The sequence below is a fragment of the Oncorhynchus gorbuscha genome, unplaced genomic scaffold, assembly GCF_021184085.1.
Source record: "Oncorhynchus gorbuscha isolate QuinsamMale2020 ecotype Even-year unplaced genomic scaffold, OgorEven_v1.0 Un_scaffold_689, whole genome shotgun sequence".
Classification (NCBI taxonomy): domain Eukaryota; kingdom Metazoa; phylum Chordata; class Actinopteri; order Salmoniformes; family Salmonidae; genus Oncorhynchus; species Oncorhynchus gorbuscha.
In genome coordinates, this window is record NW_025745765.1 from 275,277 (window position 1) to 299,222 (window position 23,946).

General features: G+C 47.0%; 1 protein-coding gene across 1 annotated transcript in view; it reads right to left on the reverse strand.

Annotated features, from left to right (window-relative positions):
* Positions 1 to 14,668: 14,668 nt before the first annotated feature.
* The window catches only part of LOC124019817 (solute carrier family 15 member 1-like), a 75,668-nt gene continuing 66,390 nt past the window's right edge, over positions 14,669 to 23,946 (reverse strand). The window contains 6 exon segments of the mRNA XM_046335250.1: positions 14,669 to 15,319; positions 19,333 to 19,440; positions 19,609 to 19,746; positions 21,211 to 21,331; positions 21,424 to 21,522; positions 23,224 to 23,270. Coding sequence (XP_046191206.1) covers positions 15,056 to 15,319; positions 19,333 to 19,440; positions 19,609 to 19,746; positions 21,211 to 21,331; positions 21,424 to 21,522; positions 23,224 to 23,270 — 777 coding nt within the window. The 3' untranslated portion in view covers positions 14,669 to 15,055.

Below are 23,946 nucleotides of genomic sequence, written 5' to 3' on the forward strand. Positions count from 1 at the left end.
GTCTGTCTGGAACCAGAGGGAGACCCATCAGTATGGACCCAGTCTGTCTGGAACCAGAGGGAGACCCATCAGTATGGACCCAGTCTGTCTGGAACCAGAGGGAGACCCATCAGTATGGGCCCAGTCTGTCTGGAACCAGAGGGAGACCCATCAGTATGGACCCAGTCTGTCTGGAACCAGAGGGAGACCCATCAGTATGGACCCAGTCTGACTGGAACCAGAGGAGGACCCATCAGTATGGACCCAGTCTGACTGGAACCAGAGGAGGACCCATCAGTATGGACCCAGTCTGACTGGAACCAGAGGAGGACCCATCAGTATGGGCCCAGTCTGTCTGGAACCAGAGGGAGACCCATCAGTATGGACCCAGTCTGTCTGGAACCAGAGGGAGACCCATCAGTATGGGCCCAGTCTGTCTGGAACCAGAGGGAGACCCATCAGTATGGACCCAGTCTGTCTGGAACCAGAGGGAGACCCATCAGTATGGACCCAGTCTGTCTGGAACCAGAGGGAGACCCATCAGTATGGACCCAGTCTGACTGGAACCAGAGGAGGACCCATCAGTATGGACCCAGTCTGACTGGAACCAGAGGAGGACCCATCAGTATGGACCCAGTCTGACTGGAACCAGAGGAGGACCCATCAGTATGGGCCCAGTCTGTCTGGAACCAGAGGGAGACCCATCAGTATGGACCCAGTCTGTCTGGAACCAGAGGGAGACCCATCAGTATGGGCCCAGTCTGTCTGGAACCAGAGGGAGACCCATCAGTATGGACCCAGTCTGTCTGGAACCAGAGGGAGACCCATCAGTATGGACCCAGTCTGTCTGGAACCAGAGGGAGACCCATCAGTATGGACCCAGTCTGTCTGGAACCAGAGGGAGACCCATCAGTATGGACCCAGTCTGTCTGGAACCAGAGGGAGACCCATCAGTATGGACCCAGTCTGTCTGGAACCAGAGGAGGACCCATCAGTATGGGCCCAGTCTGTCTGGAACCAGAGGGAGACCCATCAGTATGGACCCAGTCTGTCTGGAACCAGAGGGAGACCCATCAGTATGGACCCAGTCTGTCTGGAACCAGAGGGAGACCCATCAGTATGGACCCAGTCTGTCTGGAACCAGAGGGAGACCCATCAGTATGGACCCAGTCTGTCTGGAACCAGAGGGAGACCCATCAGTATGGACCCAGTCTGACTGACTGACTGACTGGAACCAGAGTTAACTAACCTGTGTCTCTGCAGCACCATGCCTGAAGGGGAGACAATCAAACGCAACCAACCCCCCCCCCCCTCCTACCACACCTAAAACCCAAGCTCCTCTCTGTGGTCTCCTGACTCCCCCCTGCTCCTCTCTGTGATCTCCTGACTCCCCCCTGCTCCTCTCTGTGGTCTCCAGACCCCCTGCTCCTCTCTGTGGTCTCCTGCCCCCCTGCTCCTCTCTGTGGTCTCCAGACTCCCCGCCGCTCCTCTCTGTGGTCTCCAGACCCCCCCAGCTCCTCTCTGTGGTCTCCTGCCCCCCTGCTCCTCTCTGTGGTCTCCAGACTTCCCCTGCTCCTCTCTGTGGTCTCCAGACTCCCCCTGCTCCTCTCTGTGGTCTCCAGACTCCCCCTGCTCCTCTCTGTGGTCTCCAGACTCCCCCCTGCTCCTCTCTGTGGTCTCCTGACTCCCCCTGCTCCTCTCTGTGGTCTCCAGACTCCCCCTGCTCCTCTCTGTGTTCTCCTGACTCCCCCTGCTCCTCTCCCTGCTCCTCTCTGAGATCTCCAGACTCCCCCTGCTCCTCTCTGTGGTCTCCTGACTCCCCCTGCTCCTCTCTGTGGTCTCCTGACTCCCCCATGCTCCTCTCTGTGGTCTCCTGGCTCCCCCTGCTCCTCTCTGTGGTCTCCTGGCTCCCCCTGCTCCTCTCTGTGGTCTCCTGACTCCCCTGCTCCTCTCCCTGCTCCTCTCTGTGGTCTCCTGACTCCCCCTGCTCCTCTCTGTGGTCTCCTGACTCCCCCTGCTCCTCTCTGTGGTCTCCTGACTCCCCCTGCTCCTCTCTGTGGTCTCCTGGCTCCCCTGCTCCTCTCTGTGGTCTCCTGACTCCCCTGCTCCTCTCCCTGCTCCTCTCTGTGGTCTCCTGACTCCCCCTGCTCCTCTCTGTGGTCTCCTGACTCCCCCTGCTCCTCTCCCTGCTCCTCTCTGTGGTCTCCTGACTCCCCCTGCTCCTCTCTGTGACCTCCAGACTCCCCCTGCTCCTCTCTGTGGTCTCCAGACTCCCCCTGCTCCTCTCTGTGGTCTCCAGACTCCCCCTGCTCCTCTCTGTGGTCTCCAGACTCCCCCTGCTCCTCTCTGTGGTCTCCAGACTCCCCCTGCTCCTCTCTGTGGTCTCCAGACTCCCCCTGCTCCTCTCTGTGGTCTCCAGACTCCCCCTGCTCCTCTCTGTGGTCTCCAGACTCCCCCTGCTCCTCTCCCTGCTCCTCTCTGTGGTCTCCTGACTCCCCCTGCTCCTCTCTGTGGTCTCCAGACTCCCCCTGCTCCTCTCTGTGGTCTCCAGACTCCCCCTGCTCCTCTCTGTGGTCTCCAGACTCCCCCTGCTCCTCTCTGTGGTCTCCAGACCCCCCCTGCTCCTCTCCCTGCTCCTCTCTGTGGTCTCCAGACTCCCCTGCTCCTCTCTGTGGTCTCCAGACTCCCCCTGCTCCTCTCTGTGGTCTCCAGACCCCCCTGCTCCTCTCCCTGCTCCTCTCTGTGGTCTCCAGACTCCCCCTGCTCCTCTCTGTGGTCTCCAGACTCCCCCTGCTCCTCTCTGTGGTCTCCAGACTCCCCCCTGCTCCTCTCTGTGGTCTCCAGACTCCCCCTGCTCCTCTCTGTGGTCTCCAGACTCCCCTGCTCCTCTCTGTGGTCTCCAGACTCCCCCTGCTCCTCTCTGTGGTCTCCAGACTCCCCCTGCTCCTCTCTGTGGTCTCCAGACTCCCCCTGCTCCTCTCTGTGGTCTCCAGACTCCCCCCTGCTCCTCTCTGTGGTCTCCAGACCCCCCCTGCTCCTCAGGGCTGTTGCAGCAGTCTTTGTGAACCTCAGGTGAAGTGCTTTAGATGGATTGCTCCTCCAAGCCACTGGGGGCACTGTGCTGTGTAGGATTTCTTTGTAAATAAACTGTATATATGTTCAGCTGACGTTGCAGACATCAGTCACTGTGTACAAACTGTCATGATGTGCTTTTGTAGATAATGTTGAAGGTAAATATTTAAGACTCTAATGGACAAAATGCCTTGACTTGTTTTTTTGTAGAGATGCGTTGTAAACAGCAGTTTTACTGAGCAGTGAAACTCAACAGCACTTTGTTTTCTTTGGGAGTTTGACCCTGTTGGGCGAAGTCAGTAACCGTAGTAACCAACCACAGCAGGAAGTTAATGTGTTCAGTTTACATGTGTTCTCACCCTCTGATCTATACTCCCTTCAAGTGTGCACTTGTCCTTATAACAATCCACTGCTTTTAAACCCATGAAGGGCAGTGAGTTCACTCAGCTCCTCTCAGCTCAGTGTATATATAGACACTGTTCTGTTGATGGGTAATGAGTTCACTCAGCTCAGTGTATATATAGACACTGTTCTGTTGATGGGTAGTGAGTTCACTCAGCTCAGTGTATATATAGACACTGTTCTGTTGATGGGCAGTGAGTTCACTCAGCTCAGTGTATATATAGACACTGTTCTGTTGATGGGTAGTGAGTTCACTCAGCTCAGTGTATATATAGACACTGTTCTGTTGATGGGTAGTGAGTTCACTCAGCTCAGTGTATATATAGACACTGTTCTGTTGATGGGCAGTGAGTTCACTCAGCTCAGTGTATATATAGACACTGTTCTGTTGATGGGTAGTGAGTTCACTCAGCTCAGTGTATATATAGACACTGTTCTGTTGATGGGTAGTGAGTTCACTCAGCTCAGTGTATATATAGACACTGTTCTGTTGATGGGCAGTGAGTTCACTCAGCTCAGTGTATATATAGACACTGTTCTGTTGATGGGTAGTGAGTTCACTCAGCTCCTCTCAGCTCAGTGTATATATAGACACTGTTCTGTTGATGGGCAGTGAGTTCACTCAGCTCCTCTCAGCTCAGTGTATATATAGACACTGTTCTGTTGATGGGTAGTGAGTTCACCCAGCTCAGTGTATATATAGACACTGTTCTGTTGATGGGTAGTGAGTTCACTCAGCTCCTCTCAGCTCAGTGTATATATAGACACTGTTCTGTTGATGGGTAGTGAGTTCACCCAGCTCAGTGTATATATAGACACTGTTCTGTTGATGGGTAGTGAGTTCACCCAGCTCAGTCTATATATAGACACTGTTCTGTTGATGGGTAGTGAGTTCACCCAGCTCCTCTCAGCTCAGTGTATATATAGACACTGTTCTGTTGATGGGTAGTGAGTTCACCCAGCTCAGTGTATATATAGACACTGTTCTGTTGATGGGTAGTGAGTTCACTCAGCTCCTCTCAGCTCAGTGTATATATAGACACTGTTCTGTTGATGGGCAGTGAGTTCACTCAGCTCAGTGTATATATAGACACTGTTCTGTTGATGGGTAGTGAGTTCACCCAGCTCAGTGTATATATAGACACTGTTCTGTTGATGGGTAGTGAGTTCACTCAGCTCCTCTCAGCTCAGTGTATATATAGACACTGTTCTGTTGATGGGCAGTGAGTTCACTCAGCTCAGTGTATATATAGACACTGTTCTGTTGATGGGCAGTGAGTTCACTCAGCTCAGTGTATATATAGACACTGTTCTGTTGATGGGTAGTGAGTTCACCCAGCTCCTCTCAGCTCAGTGTATATATAGACACTGTTCTGTTGATGGGCAGTGAGTTCACTCAGCTCAGTGTATATATAGACACTGTTCTGTTGATGGGCAGTGAGTTCACTCAGCTCCTCTCAGCTCAGTGTATATATAGACACTGTTCTGTTGATGGGTAGTGAGTTCACCCAGCTCAGTGTATATATAGACACTGTTCTGTTGATGGGTAGTGAGTTCACCCAGCTCAGTGTATATATAGACACTGTTCTGTTGATGAGTAGTGAGTTCACCCAGCTCAGTGTATATATAGACACTGTTCTGTTGATGGGTAGTGAGTTCACCCAGCTCAGTGTATATATAGACACTGTTCTGTTGATGGGTAGTGAGTTCACCCAGCTCAGTGTATATATAGACACTGTTCTGTTGATGGGTAGTGAGTTCACCCAGCTCAGTGTATATATAGACACTGTTCTGTTGATGGGCAGTGAGTTCACTCAGCTCCTCTCAGCTCAGTGTATATATAGACACTGTTCTGTTGATGGGTAGTGAGTTCACCCAGCTCAGTGTATATATAGACACTGTTCTGTTGATGGGTAGTGAGTTCACTCAGCTCCTCTCAGCTCAGTGTATATATAGACACTGTTCTGTTGATGGGCAGTGAGTTCACTCAGCTCAGTGTATATATAGACACTGTTCTGTTGATGGGTAGTGAGTTCACTCAGCTCCTCTCAGCTCAGTGTATATATAGACACTGTTCTGTTGATGGGCAGTGAGTTCACTCAGCTCAGTGTATATATAGACACTGTTCTGTTGATGGGTAGTGAGTTCACCCAGCTCAGTGTATATATAGACACTGTTCTGTTGATGGGTAGTGAGTTCACCCAGCTCAGTGTATATATAGACACTGTTCTGTTGATGGGTAGTGAGTTCACTCAGCTCCTCTCAGCTCAGTGTATATATAGACACTGTTCTGTTGATGGGTAGTGAGTTCACCCAGCTCCTCTCAGCTCAGTGTATATATAGACACTGTTCTGTTGATGGGTAGTGAGTTCACCCAGCTCCTCTCAGCTCAGTGTATATATAGACACTGTTCTGTTGATGGGTAGTGAGTTCACTCAGCTCCTCTCAGCTCAGTGTATATATAGACACTGTTCTGTTGATGGGTAGTGAGTTCACCCAGCTCAGTGTATATATAGACACTGTTCTGTTGATGGGTAGTGAGTTCACTCAGCTCAGTGTATATATAGACACTGTTCTGTTGATGGGCAGTGAGTTCACTCAGCTCAGTGTATATATAGACACTGTTCTGTTGATGGGTAGTGAGTGTTGCTAATGGCCGTCTTCTGCTATACGTTGACTCTGGTCGGGATTCGATCCGATTCCGGTTTATAGGCGTTGCGGCTTTTAAAGGGCACATTTTAAATTGAACCGACCGTGAATGTGGTCTCCACAAACCCCTGAACAACGCCTTCCACCCTTTAACTGGCACACAAACAGAAACAATATCACTAAAAGGGTTCTGCAAAACATGTGTATTTAGCCTCGATATAGGCCTTAAATTAATCGTTTTGACTACATGACTTCAACTTTAATAGAGAATGCATCACAAACATCTCAACCCCGTTGGTTGACTTGACCAATTAGGGTCAACCCCGTTGGTTGACTTGACCAATTAGGGTCAACCCCGTTGGTTGACTTGACCAATTAGGGTCAACCCCGTTGGTTGACTTGACCAATTAGGGTCAACCCCGTTGGTTGACTTGACCAATTAGGGTCAACCCCGTTGGTTGACTTGACCAATTAGGGTCAACCCCGTTGGTTGACTTGACCAATTAGGGTCAACCCCGTTGGTTGACTTGACCAATTAGGGTCAACCCCGTTGGTTGACTTGACCAATTAGGGTCAACCCCGTTGGTTGACTTGACCAATTAGGGTCAACCCCGTTGGTTGACTTGACCAATTAGGGTCAACCCCGTTGGTTGACTTGACCAATTAGGGTCAACCCCGTTGGTTGACTTGACCAATTAGGGTAAACTGATTTAGTGTTGGATTTGCATAGTCTTTTTAAATCATCTGAAAACAATGATCCATTCATTTACATTGTCTGCTGAAGGCCTAATTAAATCAGTATATCTATATATTAACAACATATTATACATTTGTCTATAATATTTAAATGCATGTCCATTTTTATTTTACAGTTTAAATGCTTAGAACACAATTAAAATGACATGCGCTGAATAGATAGTGAAACATATGGAAGATAACAGGCAGACCGTGAATAATGATATGGATTTGAAAGGATTTTTGTATTTGCTCAGACCAGGAAATCCCATAACAATATGTCTCTCTTGTCCATCACTAGCTTTGATTTCATTCCTTTAATGGGCAACTCAATATGTCTCTCTTGTCCATCACTAGCTTTGATTTCATGCCTTTAATGGGCAACTCAATATGTCTCTCTTGTCCATCACTAGCTTTGATTTCATTCCTTTAATGGGCAACTCAATATGTCTCTATTGTCCATCACTAGCTTTGATTTCATGCCTTTAAAGGGCAACTCAATATGTCTCTCTTGTCCATCACTAGCTTTGATTTCATTCCTTTAATGGGCAACTCAATATGTCTCTCTTGTCCATCACTAGCTTTGATTTCATGCCTTTAAAGGGCAACTCACCGACCTGCTGAAGCAGATGTTTCAAATTGTAAAACAACGTTAGAAATTAAATCACTCTTAAATGATGTTTTAGAGGTCAACAGCATTTTACAACCTTGTCATTTCACATTTTAAACACACAATTAACACTGAGTGGTGAGTGACGTTGGGTTTGTATAATGTTCACTTTCTGGTTGTTTAAAACAAATATATGGGACAAACATAATGTAAACCACGTGGTAATTTTTACTAAATGGCTTGTTTGAGACACAATAAGCTAACAACATGCATGTTTAATTCCATTTAAAATTGGTTGCTGCCATGTTAAAGGGTTTTAAAGTCCGATGGTTTTGAATCCCAGCCTCATACGTTGACAATGTTTCAGATTGACTACTGTAGCAACAAGGCTGAAGAGTTGCATCATCTACCCAGGGAGGAACTGAAGAGAGATCGGACATGTTTATACCGTTAGAGTCCAGTATCAGAGTAAGGATATGGGCCGCAGACGGCCAACACTGAAGCGGACATTTTGGTTCCTTTTGGTTCCTGGAGGAGGTGTGTCTACAGATACACTGTATTAATGGAGGTGTGTCTATAGATACACTGTATTAATGGAGGTGTGTCTACAGATACACTGTATTAATGGAGGTGTGGAGGAGGTGTGTCTACTGATACACTGTATTAATGGAGGTGTGGAGGAGGTGTGTCTACAGATACACTATATTAATGGAGGTGTGTCTACTGATACACTGTATTAATGGAGGTGTGGAGGAGGTGTGTCTACAGATACACTATATTAATGGAGGTGTGTCTACTGATACACTGTATTAATGGAGGTGTGTCTACTGATACACTGTATTAATGGAGGTGTGGAGGTGAGTCTAAAGAAACACAGTATTAATGGAGGTGTGTCTACAGATACACTGTATTAATGGAGGTGTGTCTACTGATACACTGTATTAATGGAGGTGTGTCTACAGATATACTGTATTAATGGAGGTGTGGAGGAGGTGTGTCTACTGATACACTGTATTAATGGAGGTGTGGGACCTGGTAGAATCCATTGAAGGGTTTAGGCAAACTGGGACCTGGTAGAATCCATTGAAGGGTTTAGGTAAACTGGGACCTGGTAGAATCCATTGAAGGGTTTAGGTAAACTGGGACCTGGTAGAATCCATTGAAGGGTTTAGGTAAAGTGTCTGGGACCTGGTAGAATCCATTGAAGGGTTTAGGTAAACTGGGACCTGGTAGAATCCATTGAAGGGTTTAGGTAAACTGGGACCTGGTAGAATCCATTGATGGGTTTAGGTAAACTGTCTGGGACCTGGGAGAATCCATTAAAGGGTTTAGGTAAACTGTCTGGGACCTGGGAGAATCCATTAAAGGGTTTAGGTAAACTGTCTGGGACCTGGTAGAATCCATTGAAGGGTTTAGGTAAACTGGGAGCTGGTAGAATCCATTAAAGGGTTTAGGTAAACTGGGACCTGGTAGAATCCATTGAAGGGTTTAGGTAAACTGTCTGGGACCTGGAAGAATCCATTGAAGGGTTTAGGTAAACTGGGACCTGGTAGAATCCATTGAAGGGTTTAGGTAAACTGTCTGGGACCTGGTAGAATCCATTGAAGGGTTTAGGTAAACTGGGAGCTGAAGAATCAATTGAAGGGTTTAGTTTAACTGGGACCTGGTAGAATCCATTGAAGGGTTTAGTTTAACTGGGACCTGGTAGAATCCATTGAAGGGTTTAGGTAAACTGGGACCTGGGAGAATCCATTGAAGGGTTTAGGTAAACTGTCTGGGACCTGGTAGAATCCTTTGAAGGGTTTAGGTAAACTGTCTGGGACCTGGTAGAATCCATTGAAGGGTTTAGGTAAACTGGGACCTGAAGAATCCATTGAAGGGTTTAGGTAAACTGGGACCTGGGAGAATCCATTGAAGGGTTTAGGTCAACTGGGACCTGGTAGAATCCATTGAAGGGTTTAGGTAAACTGGGAGCTGAAGAATCAATTGAAGGGTTTAGTTTAACTGGGACCTGGTAGAATCCATTGAAGGGTTTAGTTTAACTGGGACCTGGTAGAATCCATTGAAGGGTTTAGGTAAACTGGGACCTGGGAGAATCCATTGAAGGGTTTAGGTAAACTGTCTGGGACCTGGTAGAATCCTTTGAAGGGTTTAGGTAAACTGTCTGGGACCTGGTAGAATCCATTGAAGGGTTTAGGTAAACTGGGACCTGGGAGAATCCATTGAAGGGTTTAGGTCAACTGGGACCTGGTAGAATCCATTGAAGGGTTTAGGTAAACTGGGACCTGGTAGAATCCATTGAAGGGTTTAGGTAAACTGGGACCTGGTAGAATCCATTGAAGGGTTTAGGTAAACTGTCTGGGACCTGGTAGAATCCTTTGAAGGGTTTAGGTAAACTGTCTGGGACCTGGTAGAATCCTTTGAAGGGTTTAGGTAAACTGTCTGGGACCTGGTAGAATCCATTGTAGGGTTTAGGTAAACTGGGACCTGGTAGAATCCACTGAAGGGTTTAGGTAAACTGTCTGGGACCTGGTAGAATCCATTGAAGGGTTTAGGTAAACTGGGAGCTGAAGAATCCATTGTAGGGTTTAGGTAAACTGGGACCTGGTAGAATCCATTGAAGGGTTTAGGTAAACTGTCTGGGACCTAGTAGAATCCATTGAAGGGTTTAGGTAAACTGTCTGGGACCTGGTAGAATCCATTGAAGGGTTTAGGTAAACTGGGACCTGGTAGAATCCATTGAAGGGTTTAGGTAAACTGGGACCTGGTAGAATCCATTGAAGGGTTTAGGTAAACTGTCTGGGACCTGGAAGAATCCATTGAAGGGTTTAGGTAAACTGGGACCTGGTAGAATCCATTGAAGGGTTTTGAAGGGTTTAACTGGGACCTGGTAGAATCCATTGAAGGGTTTAGGTAAACTGGGACCTGGTAGAATCCATTGAAGGGTTTAGGTAAACTGTCTGGGACCTGGTAGAATCCATTGAAGGGTTTAGGTAAACTGTCTGGGACCTGGTAGAATCCATTGAAGGGTTTAGGTAAACTGTCTGGGACCTGGTAGAATCCATTGAAGGGTTTAGGTAAACTGGGACCTGGTAGAATCCATTGAAGGGTTTAGGTAAACTGGGACCTGGGAGAATCCATTGAAGGGTTTAGGTTTAGGTAAACAACTGGGACCTGGTAGAATCCATTGAAGGGTTTAGGTAAACTGGGACCTGAAGAATCCAATTGAAGGGTTTAGGGGACCTAAATCCATTGAAGGGTTTAGTTTAACTGGGACCTGGTAGAATCCATTGAAGGGTTTAGGTAAACTGGGACCTGGGAGAATCCATTGAAGAGGTAAACTGTCCATTGAAGGGTTTAGGTAAACTGTCTGGGACCTGGTAGAATCCATTGAAGGGTTTAGGTAAACTGGGACCTGGGAGAATCCATTGAAGGGTTTAGGTAAACTGGGACCTGGTAGAATCCATTGAAGGGTTTAGGTAAACTGGGACCTGGTAGAATCCATTGAAGGGTTTAGGTAAACTGGGACCTGGTAGAATCCATTGAAGGGTTTAGGTAAACTGTCTGGGACCTGGTAGAATCCATTGAAGGGTTTAGGTAAACTGTCTGGGACCTGGTAGAATCCTTTGAAGGGTTTAGGTAAACTGTCTGGGACCTGGTAGAATCCATTGAAGGGTTTAGGTAAACTGGGACCTGGTAGAATCCATTGAAGGGTTTAGGTAAACTGTCTGGGACCTGGTAGAATCCATTGAAGGGTTTAGGTAAACTGGGAGCTGAAGAATCCATTGTAGGGTTTAGGTAAACTGGGACCTGGTAGAATCCATTGAAGGGTTTAGGTAAACTGTCTGGGACCTAGTAGAATCCATTGAAGGGTTTAGGTAAACTGTCTGGGACCTGGTAGAATCCATTGAAGGGTTTAGGTAAACTAGGACCTGGTAGAATCCATTGAAGGGTTTAGGTAAACTGGGACCTGGTAGAATCCATTGAAGGGTTTAGGTAAACTGGGACCTGGTAGAATCCATTGAAGGGTTTAGGTAAACTGGGACCTGGTAGAATCCATTGAAGGGTTTAGGTAAACTGGGACCTGGTAGAATCCATTGAAGGGTTTAGGTAAACTGGGACCTGGTAGAATCCATTGAAGGGTTTAGGTAAACTGGGACCTGGTAGAATCCATTGAAGGGTTTAGGTAAACTGGGACCTGGTAGAATCCATTGAAGGGTTTAGGTAAACTGGGACCTGGTAGAATCCATTGAAGGGTTTAGGTAAACTGGGACCTGGCAGAATCCATTGAAGGGTTTAGGTAAACTGGGACCTGGTAGAATCCATTGAAGGGTTTAGGTAAACTGGGACCTGGTAGAATCCATTGAAGGGTTTAGGTAAACTGGGACCTGGTAGAATCCATTGAAGGGTTTAGGTAAACTGGGACCTGGTAGAATCCATTGAAGGGTTTAGGTAAACTGGGACCTGGTAGAATCATTGAAGGGTTTAGGTAAAGTGTCTGGGACCTGGTAGAATCCATTGAAGGGTTTAGGTAAACTGGGACCTGGTAGAATCCATTGAAGGGTTTAGGTAAACTGTCTGGGACCTGGAAGAATCCATTGAAGGGTTTAGGTAAACTGTCTGGGACCTGGGAGAATCCATTGAAGGGTTTAGGTAAACTGGGACCTGGTAGAATCAATTGAAGGGTTTAGGTAAAGTGTCTGGGACCTGGTAGAATCCATTGAAGGGTTTAGGTAAACTGGGACCTGGTAGAATCCATTGAAGGGTTTAGGTAAACTGGGACCTGGTAGAATCCATTGAAGGGTTTAGGTAAACTGGGACCTGGTAGAATCCATTGAAGGGTTTAGGTAAACTGTCTGGGACCTGGTAGAATCCATTGAAGGGTTTAGGTAAACTGGGACCTGGTAGAATCCATTGAAGGGTTTAGGTAAACTGGGACCTGGTAGAATCCATTGAAGGGTTTAGGTAAACTGGGACCTGGTAGAATCCATTGAAGGGTTTAGGTAAACTGTCTGGGACCTGGTAGAATCCTTTGAAGGGTTTAGGTAAACTGGGACCTGGTAGAATCCATTGAAGGGTTTAGGTAAACTGGGACCTGGTAGAATCCATTGAAGGGTTTAGGTAAACTGTCTGGGACCTGGTAGAATCCATTGAAGGGTTTAGGTGAACTGTCTTGGAGGTATGAGTATTTGTACGAATTTGTGTACATTAATGTCCTAAGTAGACAGAATATTGAGTTTCTTGAACAAAGGTGCAGATGGAGCCAGGTAATTAGAGAGGAGGTGGGTTGTCTTGTAAATGTATCTTGTATAATGAGGGTGTAGGTAGGTAGGAGGCATATGCACAGACAATATTCCAGTAACTGAGATCTGGGTAAATGAAGCTCTAATATAGAGTTAAGAAGCCTGATGAACCCCCTGATACACATTTCGTCACCTTGCTGCAGACATATTGAATGTGATGGTTCCAGGATAACTGTTACAACTCAGAGGATTCCAGGGGATGTTCCATTTCATTCCCATTCAGATTCACTCTTTTATTATTATGGTTTAATTATGTAACACATCATTTCTCATTCTTACTAGTGAACACAATAAAATGTAGATTTTTCTAACATTTAAAGAAACTAATTATCTGAAACGTATCAGAAAATGTCCATGACTGAGTTGGTTTCATTAATTAGTGAATGAAAATGATTGTGTAATAAAATCAAATTGGTGTCATCAGCAAAGAGAAGGGGAAGTACAGTAGAATACCCAGCAGTCAGGTTATTGATATAGTTCAGGGGCAGAACGACAGATTTGTACCATGTCAGCTCGGGGTTTGAACTTGCAACCTTCCGGTTACTAGTCCAACCACTAGGCTACCTTGTCACCCCTATAGATTAGTATGGTAGAAGACCCAGCAGGTAATTGATATAGATTAGTATGGTAGAAGACCCAGCAGTAAGGTTATTGACATAGATTAGTATGGTATGGTAGAAGACCTAGCAGGTTATTGATATAGATTAGTATGGTAGAAGACCCAGCATGTTATTGATATAGATAAGTATGGTAGAAGACCCAGCAGTAAGGTTATTGATATAGATTAGTATGGTAGAAGACCCAGTAGGTTATTGATATAGATTAGTATGGTAGAGGAACGAGCAGTCAGGTTATTGATATAGTTTAGTATGGTAGAAGACCCAGCAGTAAGGTTATTGATATAGATTCGTATGGTAGTAGACCCAACAGTGAGGTTATTGATATAGATTAGTATGGTAGTAGACCCAGCAGTCAGGTTATTGATATAGTTTAGTATGGTAGAAGACCCAGCAGTAAGGTTATTGATATAGATTAGTATGGTAGACGACCCAGCAGTAAGGTTATTGATATTGATTAGTATGGTAGAAGACCCAGCAAGTTATTGATATAGATTAGTATGGTACGGTAGAAGACCCAGCAGTAAGGTTATTGATATAGATTAGTATGGTACTAGACCCAGCAGTCAGGTTATTGATATAGATGAGGAATAACAAGGTCTAATTATCCAACCCTGTGGTACGCCTGGACATCTTGGCCCTAGTAGATGCACAGCCGTTTGTGCTCTAGTTCCTGCCAATATCAAACTCCACACAGCCATTGAAGAGGAATGGGACATTCACAATCACCAGCCTGATCAGCTCTATGCATCACGCTGCACAAGGTAAATGGTGGTCACACCAGAACCTGACTGGTTTTCTGATCCATGCCCCTACCTTTTTCAAGCTATCTGCATTCTCAGGCACGTGAAACCCATAGTATTAGGGCCTAATGAATGTATTTCAATTGACTGATTGATTTCCTTATGTGAACTGTATCTCAGTAAAGTCTTTGAAATTGTTGCATGTTGTGTGTATATATAATTTACAATCCTCTTATACAAATGGCTTACTCATTTACCGAGCTCTTATCAATAGCTAAGAAAGCTGTTATCGTGCTAAAGTTCAAGGTCAGAAAACACGTAGAGAGAAAACTTACCTCGGGTTGGAATTCCGCCCTAGGAACCAAACTAAACTGGGATGGAGCGGTCTGATTTTGTCCAAACGAAACTCTCATTTTCGTTGCAAAACAAAGCGGTTTGCTACGGTTTGGACTAATGATTACCTGGACTAATGATTACCTGGACTAATGATTACATGGACTAATGATTACATGGACAAATGATTACCTTACACCTGGCTAACAATATCACGACACAAAGTTAGACTCATCCTCTTTATTGAAGCACTTGACTGCCAGGGACTCACTTGGTGTGGAATTAATACCAAGAGTCCCTGGCAACATCAAACCCAAAACAACTACATATCCAGTACACAAAACACTGTACTGGGAAATGAATAGGAATGGTCATTCGTACAGTATGTCCTCTTTCAAATAAATTATGATGAGCAAAAATACATTCATAATGTTGCTTTTGCTACATGGTGCAAAATAAATCGTTGTAAAAAAATTATTTACAATATATCAAAGTCTAAATTTACCCATAAAGCTGTTAGGATTAATGTTCATAAGATTAAGTTCCAATGGTTCTCTCTCTGAGACCTGTTCTGATTGGTTCAGGAGGAGGAGGTAGTGTGAATGGGGAGTTTTACATCTTGCTCTGTTTGACGTCTTGGTTATGCTGCTCAACAACAGAATCCCTCTTCTTGTCAGAACCCTTGCTGCTCTTGCTGCAGTCTGAGTCCTTTCTCTCCATCTCAACCCGATCTCTCTTCTTCTCCGGCTCGTGTTCCGGCTGGCGGAACTGGGCCTCGATCTCCGCTGGGTCAGTGTAGGTGTAGAAGTAGGACATGACGGCGAACACAATACACACCACCACAAGGAGAGAGGCAAACAGGATGTATTCTGCCCACTGGAACACACAGACACACAGGGGTTAATATCACTACTCTGCCCCCTGGAACACACAGGGGTTAATATCACTACTCTGCCCCCTGGAACACACAGGGGTTAATATCACTACTCTGCCCCCTGGAACACACAGGGGTTAATATCACTACTCTGCCCCCTGGAACACACAGGGGTTAATATCACTACTCTGCCCCCTGGAACACACAGGAATTAATATCACTACTCTGCCCCCTGGAACACACAGGGGTTAATATCACTACTCTGCCCCCTGGAACACACAGGGGTTAATATCACTACTCTGCCCCTGGAACACACAGGGGTTAATATCACTACTCTACCCCCCTGGAACACACAGGGGTTAATATCACTACTCTGCCCCTGGAACACACAGGGGTTAATATCACTACTCTGCCCCCTGGAACACACAGGGGTTAATATCACTACTCTGCCCCCTGGAACACACAGGGGTTAATATCACTACTCTGCCCCCTGGAACACACAGGGGTTAATATCACTACTCTACCCCCTGGAACACACAGACACACAGGGGTTAATATCACTACTCTGCCCCCTGGAACACACAGGGGTTAATATCACTACTCTGCCCCCTGGAACACACAGGGGTTAATATCACTACTCTCTGCCCCTGGAACACACAGGGGTTAATATCACTACTCTGCCCCCTGGAACACACAGGGGTTAATATCACTACTCTGCCCCTGGAACACACAGGGGTTAATATCACTACTCTGCCCCTGGAACACACAGGGGTTAATATCACTACTCTACCCCCTGGAACACACAGGGGTTAATATCACTACTCTGCCCCCTGGAACACACAGGGGTTAATATCCACAGGGGTTAATATCTACTCTACCCCTGGAACACACAGGGGTTAATATCACTACTCTGCCCCCTGGAACACACAGGGGTTAATATCACTACTCTACCCCCTGGAACACACAGGGGTTAATATCACTACTCTGCCCCCTGGAACACACAGGGGTTAATATCACTACTCTGCCCCCTGGAACACACAGGGGTTAATATCACTACTCTGCCCCTGGAACACACAGGGGTTAATATCACTACTCTGCCCCTGGAACACACAGGGGTTAATATCACTACTCTGCCCCCTGGAACACACAGGGGTTAATATCACTACTCTGCCCCTGGAACACACAGGGGTTAATATCACTACTCTGCCCCCTGGAACACACAGGGGTTAATATCACTACTCTGCCCCCTGGAACACACAGACACACAGGGGTTAATATCACTACTCTGCCCCCTGGAACACACAGGGGTTAATATCACTACTCTGCCCCCTGGAACACACAGGGGTTAATATCACTACTCTACCCCTGGAACACACAGGGGTTAATATCAACACACAGGGGTTAATATCTACTCTGCCCCCTGGAACACACAGGGGTTAATATATCACTACTCTGCCCCTGGAACACACAGGGGTTAATATCACTACTCTGCCCCTGGAACACACAGGGGTTAATATCACTACTCTGCCCCCTGGAACACACAGGGGTTAATATCACTACTCTGCCCCCTGGAACACACAGGGGTTAATATCACTACTCTGCCCCCTGGAACACACAGGGGTTAATATCACTACTCTGCCCCCTGGAACACACAGACACACAGGGGTTAATATCACTACTCTGCCCCCTGGAACACACAGACACACAGGGGTTAATATCACTACTCTGCCCCCTGGAACACACAGGGGTTAATATCACTACTCTGCCCCTGGAACACACAGACACACAGGGGTTAATATCACTACTCTGCCCCCTGGAACACACAGGGGGTTAATATCACTACTCTGCCCCTGGAACACACAGGGGTTAATATCACTACTCTGCCCCTGGAACACACAGGGGTTAATATCACTACTCTGCCCCTGGAACACACAGGGGTTAATATCACTACTCTGCCCCTGGAACACACAGGGGTTAATATCACTACTCTGCCCCTGGAACACACAGGGGTTAATATCACTACTCTGCCCCCTGGAACACACAGGGGTTAATATCACTACTCTGCCCCCTGGAACACACAGGGGTTAATATCACTACTCTGCCCCCTGGAACACACAGGGGTTAATATCACTACTCTGCCCCCTGGAACACACAGGGGTTAATATCACTACTCTGCCCCCTGGAACACACAGGGGTTAATATCACTACTCTGCCCCCTGGAACACACAGGGGCCCCTGGAACACAAGGGGTTAATATCACTACTCTGCCCCTGGAACACACAGGGGTTAATATCACTACTCTGCCCCCTGGAACACACAGGGGTTAATATCACTACTCTGCCCCCTGGAACACACAGGGGTTAATATCACTACTCTGCCCCCTGGAACACACAGACACACAGGGGTTAATATCACTACTCTACCCCCTGGAACACACAGGGGTTAATATCACTACTCTGCCCCCTGGAACACACAGGGGTTAATATCACTACTCTGCCCCCTGGAACACACAGGGGTTAATATCACTACTCTGCCCCCCTGGAACACACAGGGGTTAATATCAACTACTCTGCCCCTGGAACACACAGGGGTTAATATCACTACTCTGCCCCTGGAACACACAGGGGTTAATATCACTACTCTGCCCCTGGAACACACAGGGGTTAATATCACTACTCTGCCCCCTGGAACACACAGGGGTTAATATCACTACTCTGCCCCCTGGAACACACAGGGGTTAATATCACTACTCTGCCCCTGGAACACACAGGGGTTAATATCACTACTCTGCCCCTGGAACACACAGGGTTAATATCACTACTCTGCCCCTGGAACACACAGGGGTTAATATCACTACTCTGCCCCTGGAACACACAGGGGTTAATATCACTACTCTGCCCCTGGAACACACAGACAACAAGGTTTAGATATCAATGAACTCTGCCCCTGGAACACACAGGGGTTAATATCACTACTCTGCCCCTGGAACACACAGGGTTTAGATATTAAAACTCTGCCCCTGGAACACACTGGGGTTAATATCTGTCTGCCCCTGGAACAATCAGGGGTTAATATCATGTTTCCCCTGGAACACACAGGGGAACCCAGCCTGGAACACACAGGGGTTAATATCACTACTCTGCCCCCTGGAACACACAGGGGTTAATATCACTTTCTGCCCCCTGGAACACACAGGGGTTAATATCACTACTCTGCCCCTGGAACACACAGGGGTTAATATCACTACTCTGCCCCTGGAACACACAGGGGTTAATTCACTTCTGTTTGGAACACACAGGGCCAATATCACTACTCAAGCCCCTGGAACACACAGGGGTTAATATCACTACTCTGCCCCTGGAACACACAGGAGAACACCCCTGGAACACAGGGGTTAATATCACTACTCTCCCCCTGTCATGAGGAAGTACAGGGGTTAATATCACTACTCTGCCCCTGGAACACACAGGGGTTAATATCACTACTCTGCCCCTGGAACACACAGGGGTTAATGCCAACACTCTGCCCCAGGAACACACAGGGGTTAAACACTACTCTACCCCTGGAACACACAGGGGTTAATATCACTACTCTGCCCCTGGAACACACAGGGGGAACCTTAATATCACTATCTGCCCCCTGGAACACACAGGGGTTAATATCACTACTCTGCCCCAGGAAACACAACAGGGGTTAATATCAACACTCTGCCCCCTGGAACACACAGGGGTTAATATCACTATCAGCCCCTGGAACACACAGGGGTTAAACATCACATCTGCCCCCTGGAACACACAGGGGTTAATATCACTACTCTGCCCCTGGAACACACAGGGGTTAATATCAGACTCTGCCCCTGGAACACACAGGGGTTAATATCACAATCTGCCCCAGGAACACACAGACAACAAGGTTTAGATATCAATGAACTTAGGCCCTATCTGACCTCAGTACAGTGGTCAGTATTGTTTAGAGGGTTTTATAGGGTTCTAGATGTTAAAAGATCTGTAGTAACCTGATCTGGGAGCTGTGCTGCCTCGGCAACAATCAGCACTATGATGTTTCCCACGGCGACGGTGAACAGCCAACCAGCCTGCAGCACCGACTTCATGTTGCTAGGCGCCTGCAGAGCAAGAAGAGGTGTGCATTAGGTTTTGGGTTGAGATGAGAATTGAAAGTTAATTGACAAAGTAACAGGTCTGAGTTGAGTTGTGTTTGGATGACAGAAAAACAGAGCCACTAGAGACCAAGGCTGGTGTGACGGGTGAGAGAGGACAGTGGCGCCCCCTACCTGCGAGTAGGAGAACTCCAGGCCAGTCACAGAGAACACCACCTCTCCTGCTGTCATGAGGAAGTACTGAGGGATTTGCCAGCCCATGTGGATGGTGTTGGGCTTGATGTCTTCTACCACCTGGATGGCCTGCCAACACTGGACACAGTAATCAACACATGAAACACTATTACTACAAAAATAATAAACAGAAAAATATGTTTTAAGACCCTGGCAAACAGCCCAACATGGGCCTTCACAACACAATCAGACACAGCAAACAGCCCAACATGGGCCTTCACAACACAATCAGACACAGCAAACAGCCCAACATGGGCCTTCACAACACAATCAGACACAGCAAACAGCCCAACATGGGCCTTCACAACACAATCAGACACAGCAAACAGCCCAACATGGGCCTTCACAACACAATCAGACACAGCAAACAGCCCAACATGGGCCTTCACAACACAATCAGACACAGCAAACAGCCCAACATGGGCCTTCACAACACAATCAGACACAGCAAACAGCCCAACATGGGCCTTCACAACACAATCAGACACAGCAAACAGCCCAACATGGACCTTCACAACACAATCAGACACAGCAAACAGCCCAACATGGGCCTTCACAACACAATCAGACACAGCAAACAGAAAAACATGGGCCTTCACAACACAATCAGACACAGCAAACAGCCCAACATGGGCCTTCACAACACAATCAGACACAGCAAACAGCCCAACATGGGCCTTCACAACACAATCAGACACAGCAAACAGCCCAACATGGGCCTTCACAACACAATCAGACACAGCAAACAGCCCAACATGGGCCTTCACAACACAATCAGACACAGCAAACAGCCCAACATGGGCCTTCACAACACAATCAGACACAGCAAACAGCCCAACATGGGCCTTCACAACACAATCAGACACAGCAAACAGCCCAACATGGGCCTTCACAGACACAATCAGACACAGCAAACAGCCCAACATGGGCCTTCACAACACAATCAGACACAGCAAACAGCCCAACATGGGCCTTCACAACACAATCAGACACAGCAAACAGAAAAACATGGGCCTTCACAACACAATCAGACACAGCAAACAGCCCAACATGGGCCTTCACAACACAATCAGACACAGCAAACAGCCCAACATGGGCCTTCACAACACAATCAGACACAGCAAACAGCCCAACATGGGCCTTCACAACACAATCAGACACAGCAAACAGCCCAAAACATGGGCCTTCACAACACAATCAGACACAGCAAACAGCCCAACATGGGCCTTCACAACACAATCAGACACAGCAAACAGCCCAACATGGGCCTTCACAACACAATCAGACACAGCAAACAGCCCAACATGGGCCTTCACAACACAATCAGACACAGCAAACAGCCCAACATGGGCCTTCACAACACAATCAGACACAGCAAACAGCCCAACATGGGCCTTCACAACACAATCAGACACAGCAAACAGAAAAACATGCAGTAAGACCCTGGTAAACAGCCCAACATGGGCCTTCACAACACAATCAGACACAACACATTGCTAGTTTGGTTGAGGGTTGGGTATCAGGGGTTATAGGACAGAGGACTTACATCAGGGTTCCGATGTTGAATGTGGATGGTATGACGAGGGTGAAGGCGCTGCCAAAGCCCAGCTCTTTAGAGTACAGACACGATGCACCACCTCTGTTCATGATGGTAAACTCCGCCCTGAGACACACAACAGCCAATCAGATCTCTCTCCTCGTCCGTCCCCCCATACGGTATAAATGTGTGTTGATATGAAGCAAAAAGCTACTCACTTTCCCTGTGGAACCAGACTGTAGTTGGAGACAGACAGAGGAGCGATGTCACCGACTCCCAACGTGACATTCAACGGACTGCCCAAACCATTCACAAATCTACAGTATGAAAGAGCAAAACAACAGGTCAGGAACACTTTAGATGGATAACTCATTGATCAGTTCAGAACCCAGAACATAACAAGACTGTTGGTAACACTCAGGGTCCTGACCCTAACCACTAATGGGACTGTTGGTAACACTCAGGGTCCTGACCCTAACCACTAACGGGACTGTTGGTAACACTCAGGGTCCTGACCCTAACCACTAACCACTAACACTAATGACTGTTGGTAACACTCAGGGTCCTGACCCTAACCACTAATGGGACTGTTGGTAACACTCAGGGTCCTGACCCTAACCACTAACAGGACTGTTGGTAACACTCAGGGTCCTGACCCTAACCACTAATGGGACTGTTGGTAACACTCAGGGTCCTGACCCTAACCACTAATGGGACTGTTGGTAACACTCAGGGTCCTGACCCTAACCACTAACAAGACTGTTGGTAACACTCAGGGTCCTGACCCTAACCACTAATGGGACTGTTGGTAACACTCAGGGTCCTGACCCTAACCACTAATGGGACTGTTGGTAACACTCAGGGTCCTGACCCTAACCACTAATGGGACTGTTGTAACACTCAGGGTCCTGACCCTAACCACTAATGGGACTGTTGGTAACACTCAGGGTCCTGACCCTAACCACTAATGGGACTGTTGGTAACACTCAGGGTCCTGACCCTAACCACTAATGGGACTGTTGGTAACACTCAGGGTCCTGACCCTAACCACTAATGGGACTGTTGGTAACACTCAGGGTCCTGACCCTAACCACTAATGGGACTGTTGGTAACACTCAGGGTCCTGACCCTAACCACTAATGGGACTGTTGGTAACACTCAGGGTCCTGACCCTAACCACTAATGGGACTGTTGGTAACACTCAGGGTCCCTGACCACTAACTGTTGGTAACACTAACCACTAATGGGACTGTTGTAACACTCAGGGACTGTTGGTAACACTCAGGGTCCTGACCCTAACCACTAATGGGACTGTTGGTAACACTCAGGGTTCCTGACCCTAACCACTAATGGGACTGTTGGTAACACTCAGGGTCCTGACCCTAACCACTAATGGGACTGTTGGTAACACTCAGGGTCCTGACCCTAACCACTAATGGGACTGTTGGTAACACTCAGGGTTCAGACCCTAACCACTAATGGGACTGTTGGTAACACTCCCTAACCACTAATGGGACTGTTGGTAACACTCAGACCCTAACCACTAATGGGACTGTTGGTAACACTCAGGGTCCTGACCCTAACCACTAATGGGACTGTTGGTAACACTCAGGGTCCTGACCCTAACCACTAATAATGGGACTGTTGGTAACACTCAGGGTCCTGACCCTAACCACTAATGGGACTGTTGGTAACACTCAGTTGTTGGTAACCCCTAACCACTAACAGGACTGTTGGTAACACTCAGACCTGACCCTAACCACTAACAGGACTGTTGGTAACACTCAGGGTCCTGACCCTAACCACTAACAGGACTGTTGGTAACACCCTAACCACTAATGGGACTGTTGTAACACTGACCCTAACCACTAATGGGACTGTTGTAACACTCAGGGTCCTGACCCTAACCACTAATGGGACTGTTGTAACACTCAGGGTCCTGACCCTAACCACTAATGGGACTGTTGGTAACACTCAGGGTCCTGACCCTAACCACTAATGGGACTGTTGTAACTGACCTGATGGCGTTCATGCCGTCATCGGGCTTCTTGCTCAAGTCGTAAACCTGGAGAGAGCAGACGAGAGACAAACAGGAGGGGATGTTACATTCCATAGTGGCTGACTGATAAAACAACAGACATAGTGGCTGATATCAACAACAGATATAGTGGCTGATGGACTGATATCAACAACAGATATAGTGGCAGATATCAACAACAGATATAGTGGCAGATATCAACAACATATATGATATCAACAACAGATACCTGTGGCTGATGGCTGATAGACTGATATCAACAACAGATATAGTGGCTGATATCAACAACAGATATAGTGGCTGATGGACTGATATCAACAACAGATATAGTGGCAGATATCAACAACAGATATAGTGGCTGATATCAACAACAGATATAGTGGCTGATGGACTGATATCAACAACATATATAGTGGCTGATATCAACAACAGATATAGTGGCTGATGGACTGATATCAACAACATATATAGTGGCAGATAGACTGATATCAACAACAGATATAGTGGCAGATAGACTGATATCAACAACAGATATAGTGGCTGATAGTCTGATATCAACAACAGATATAGTGGCTGATATCAACAACAGATATAGTGGCAGATAGACTGATATCAACAACAGATATAGTGGCAGATAGACTGATATCAACAACAGATATAGTGGCAGATAGACTGATATCAACAACAGATATAGTGGCTGATA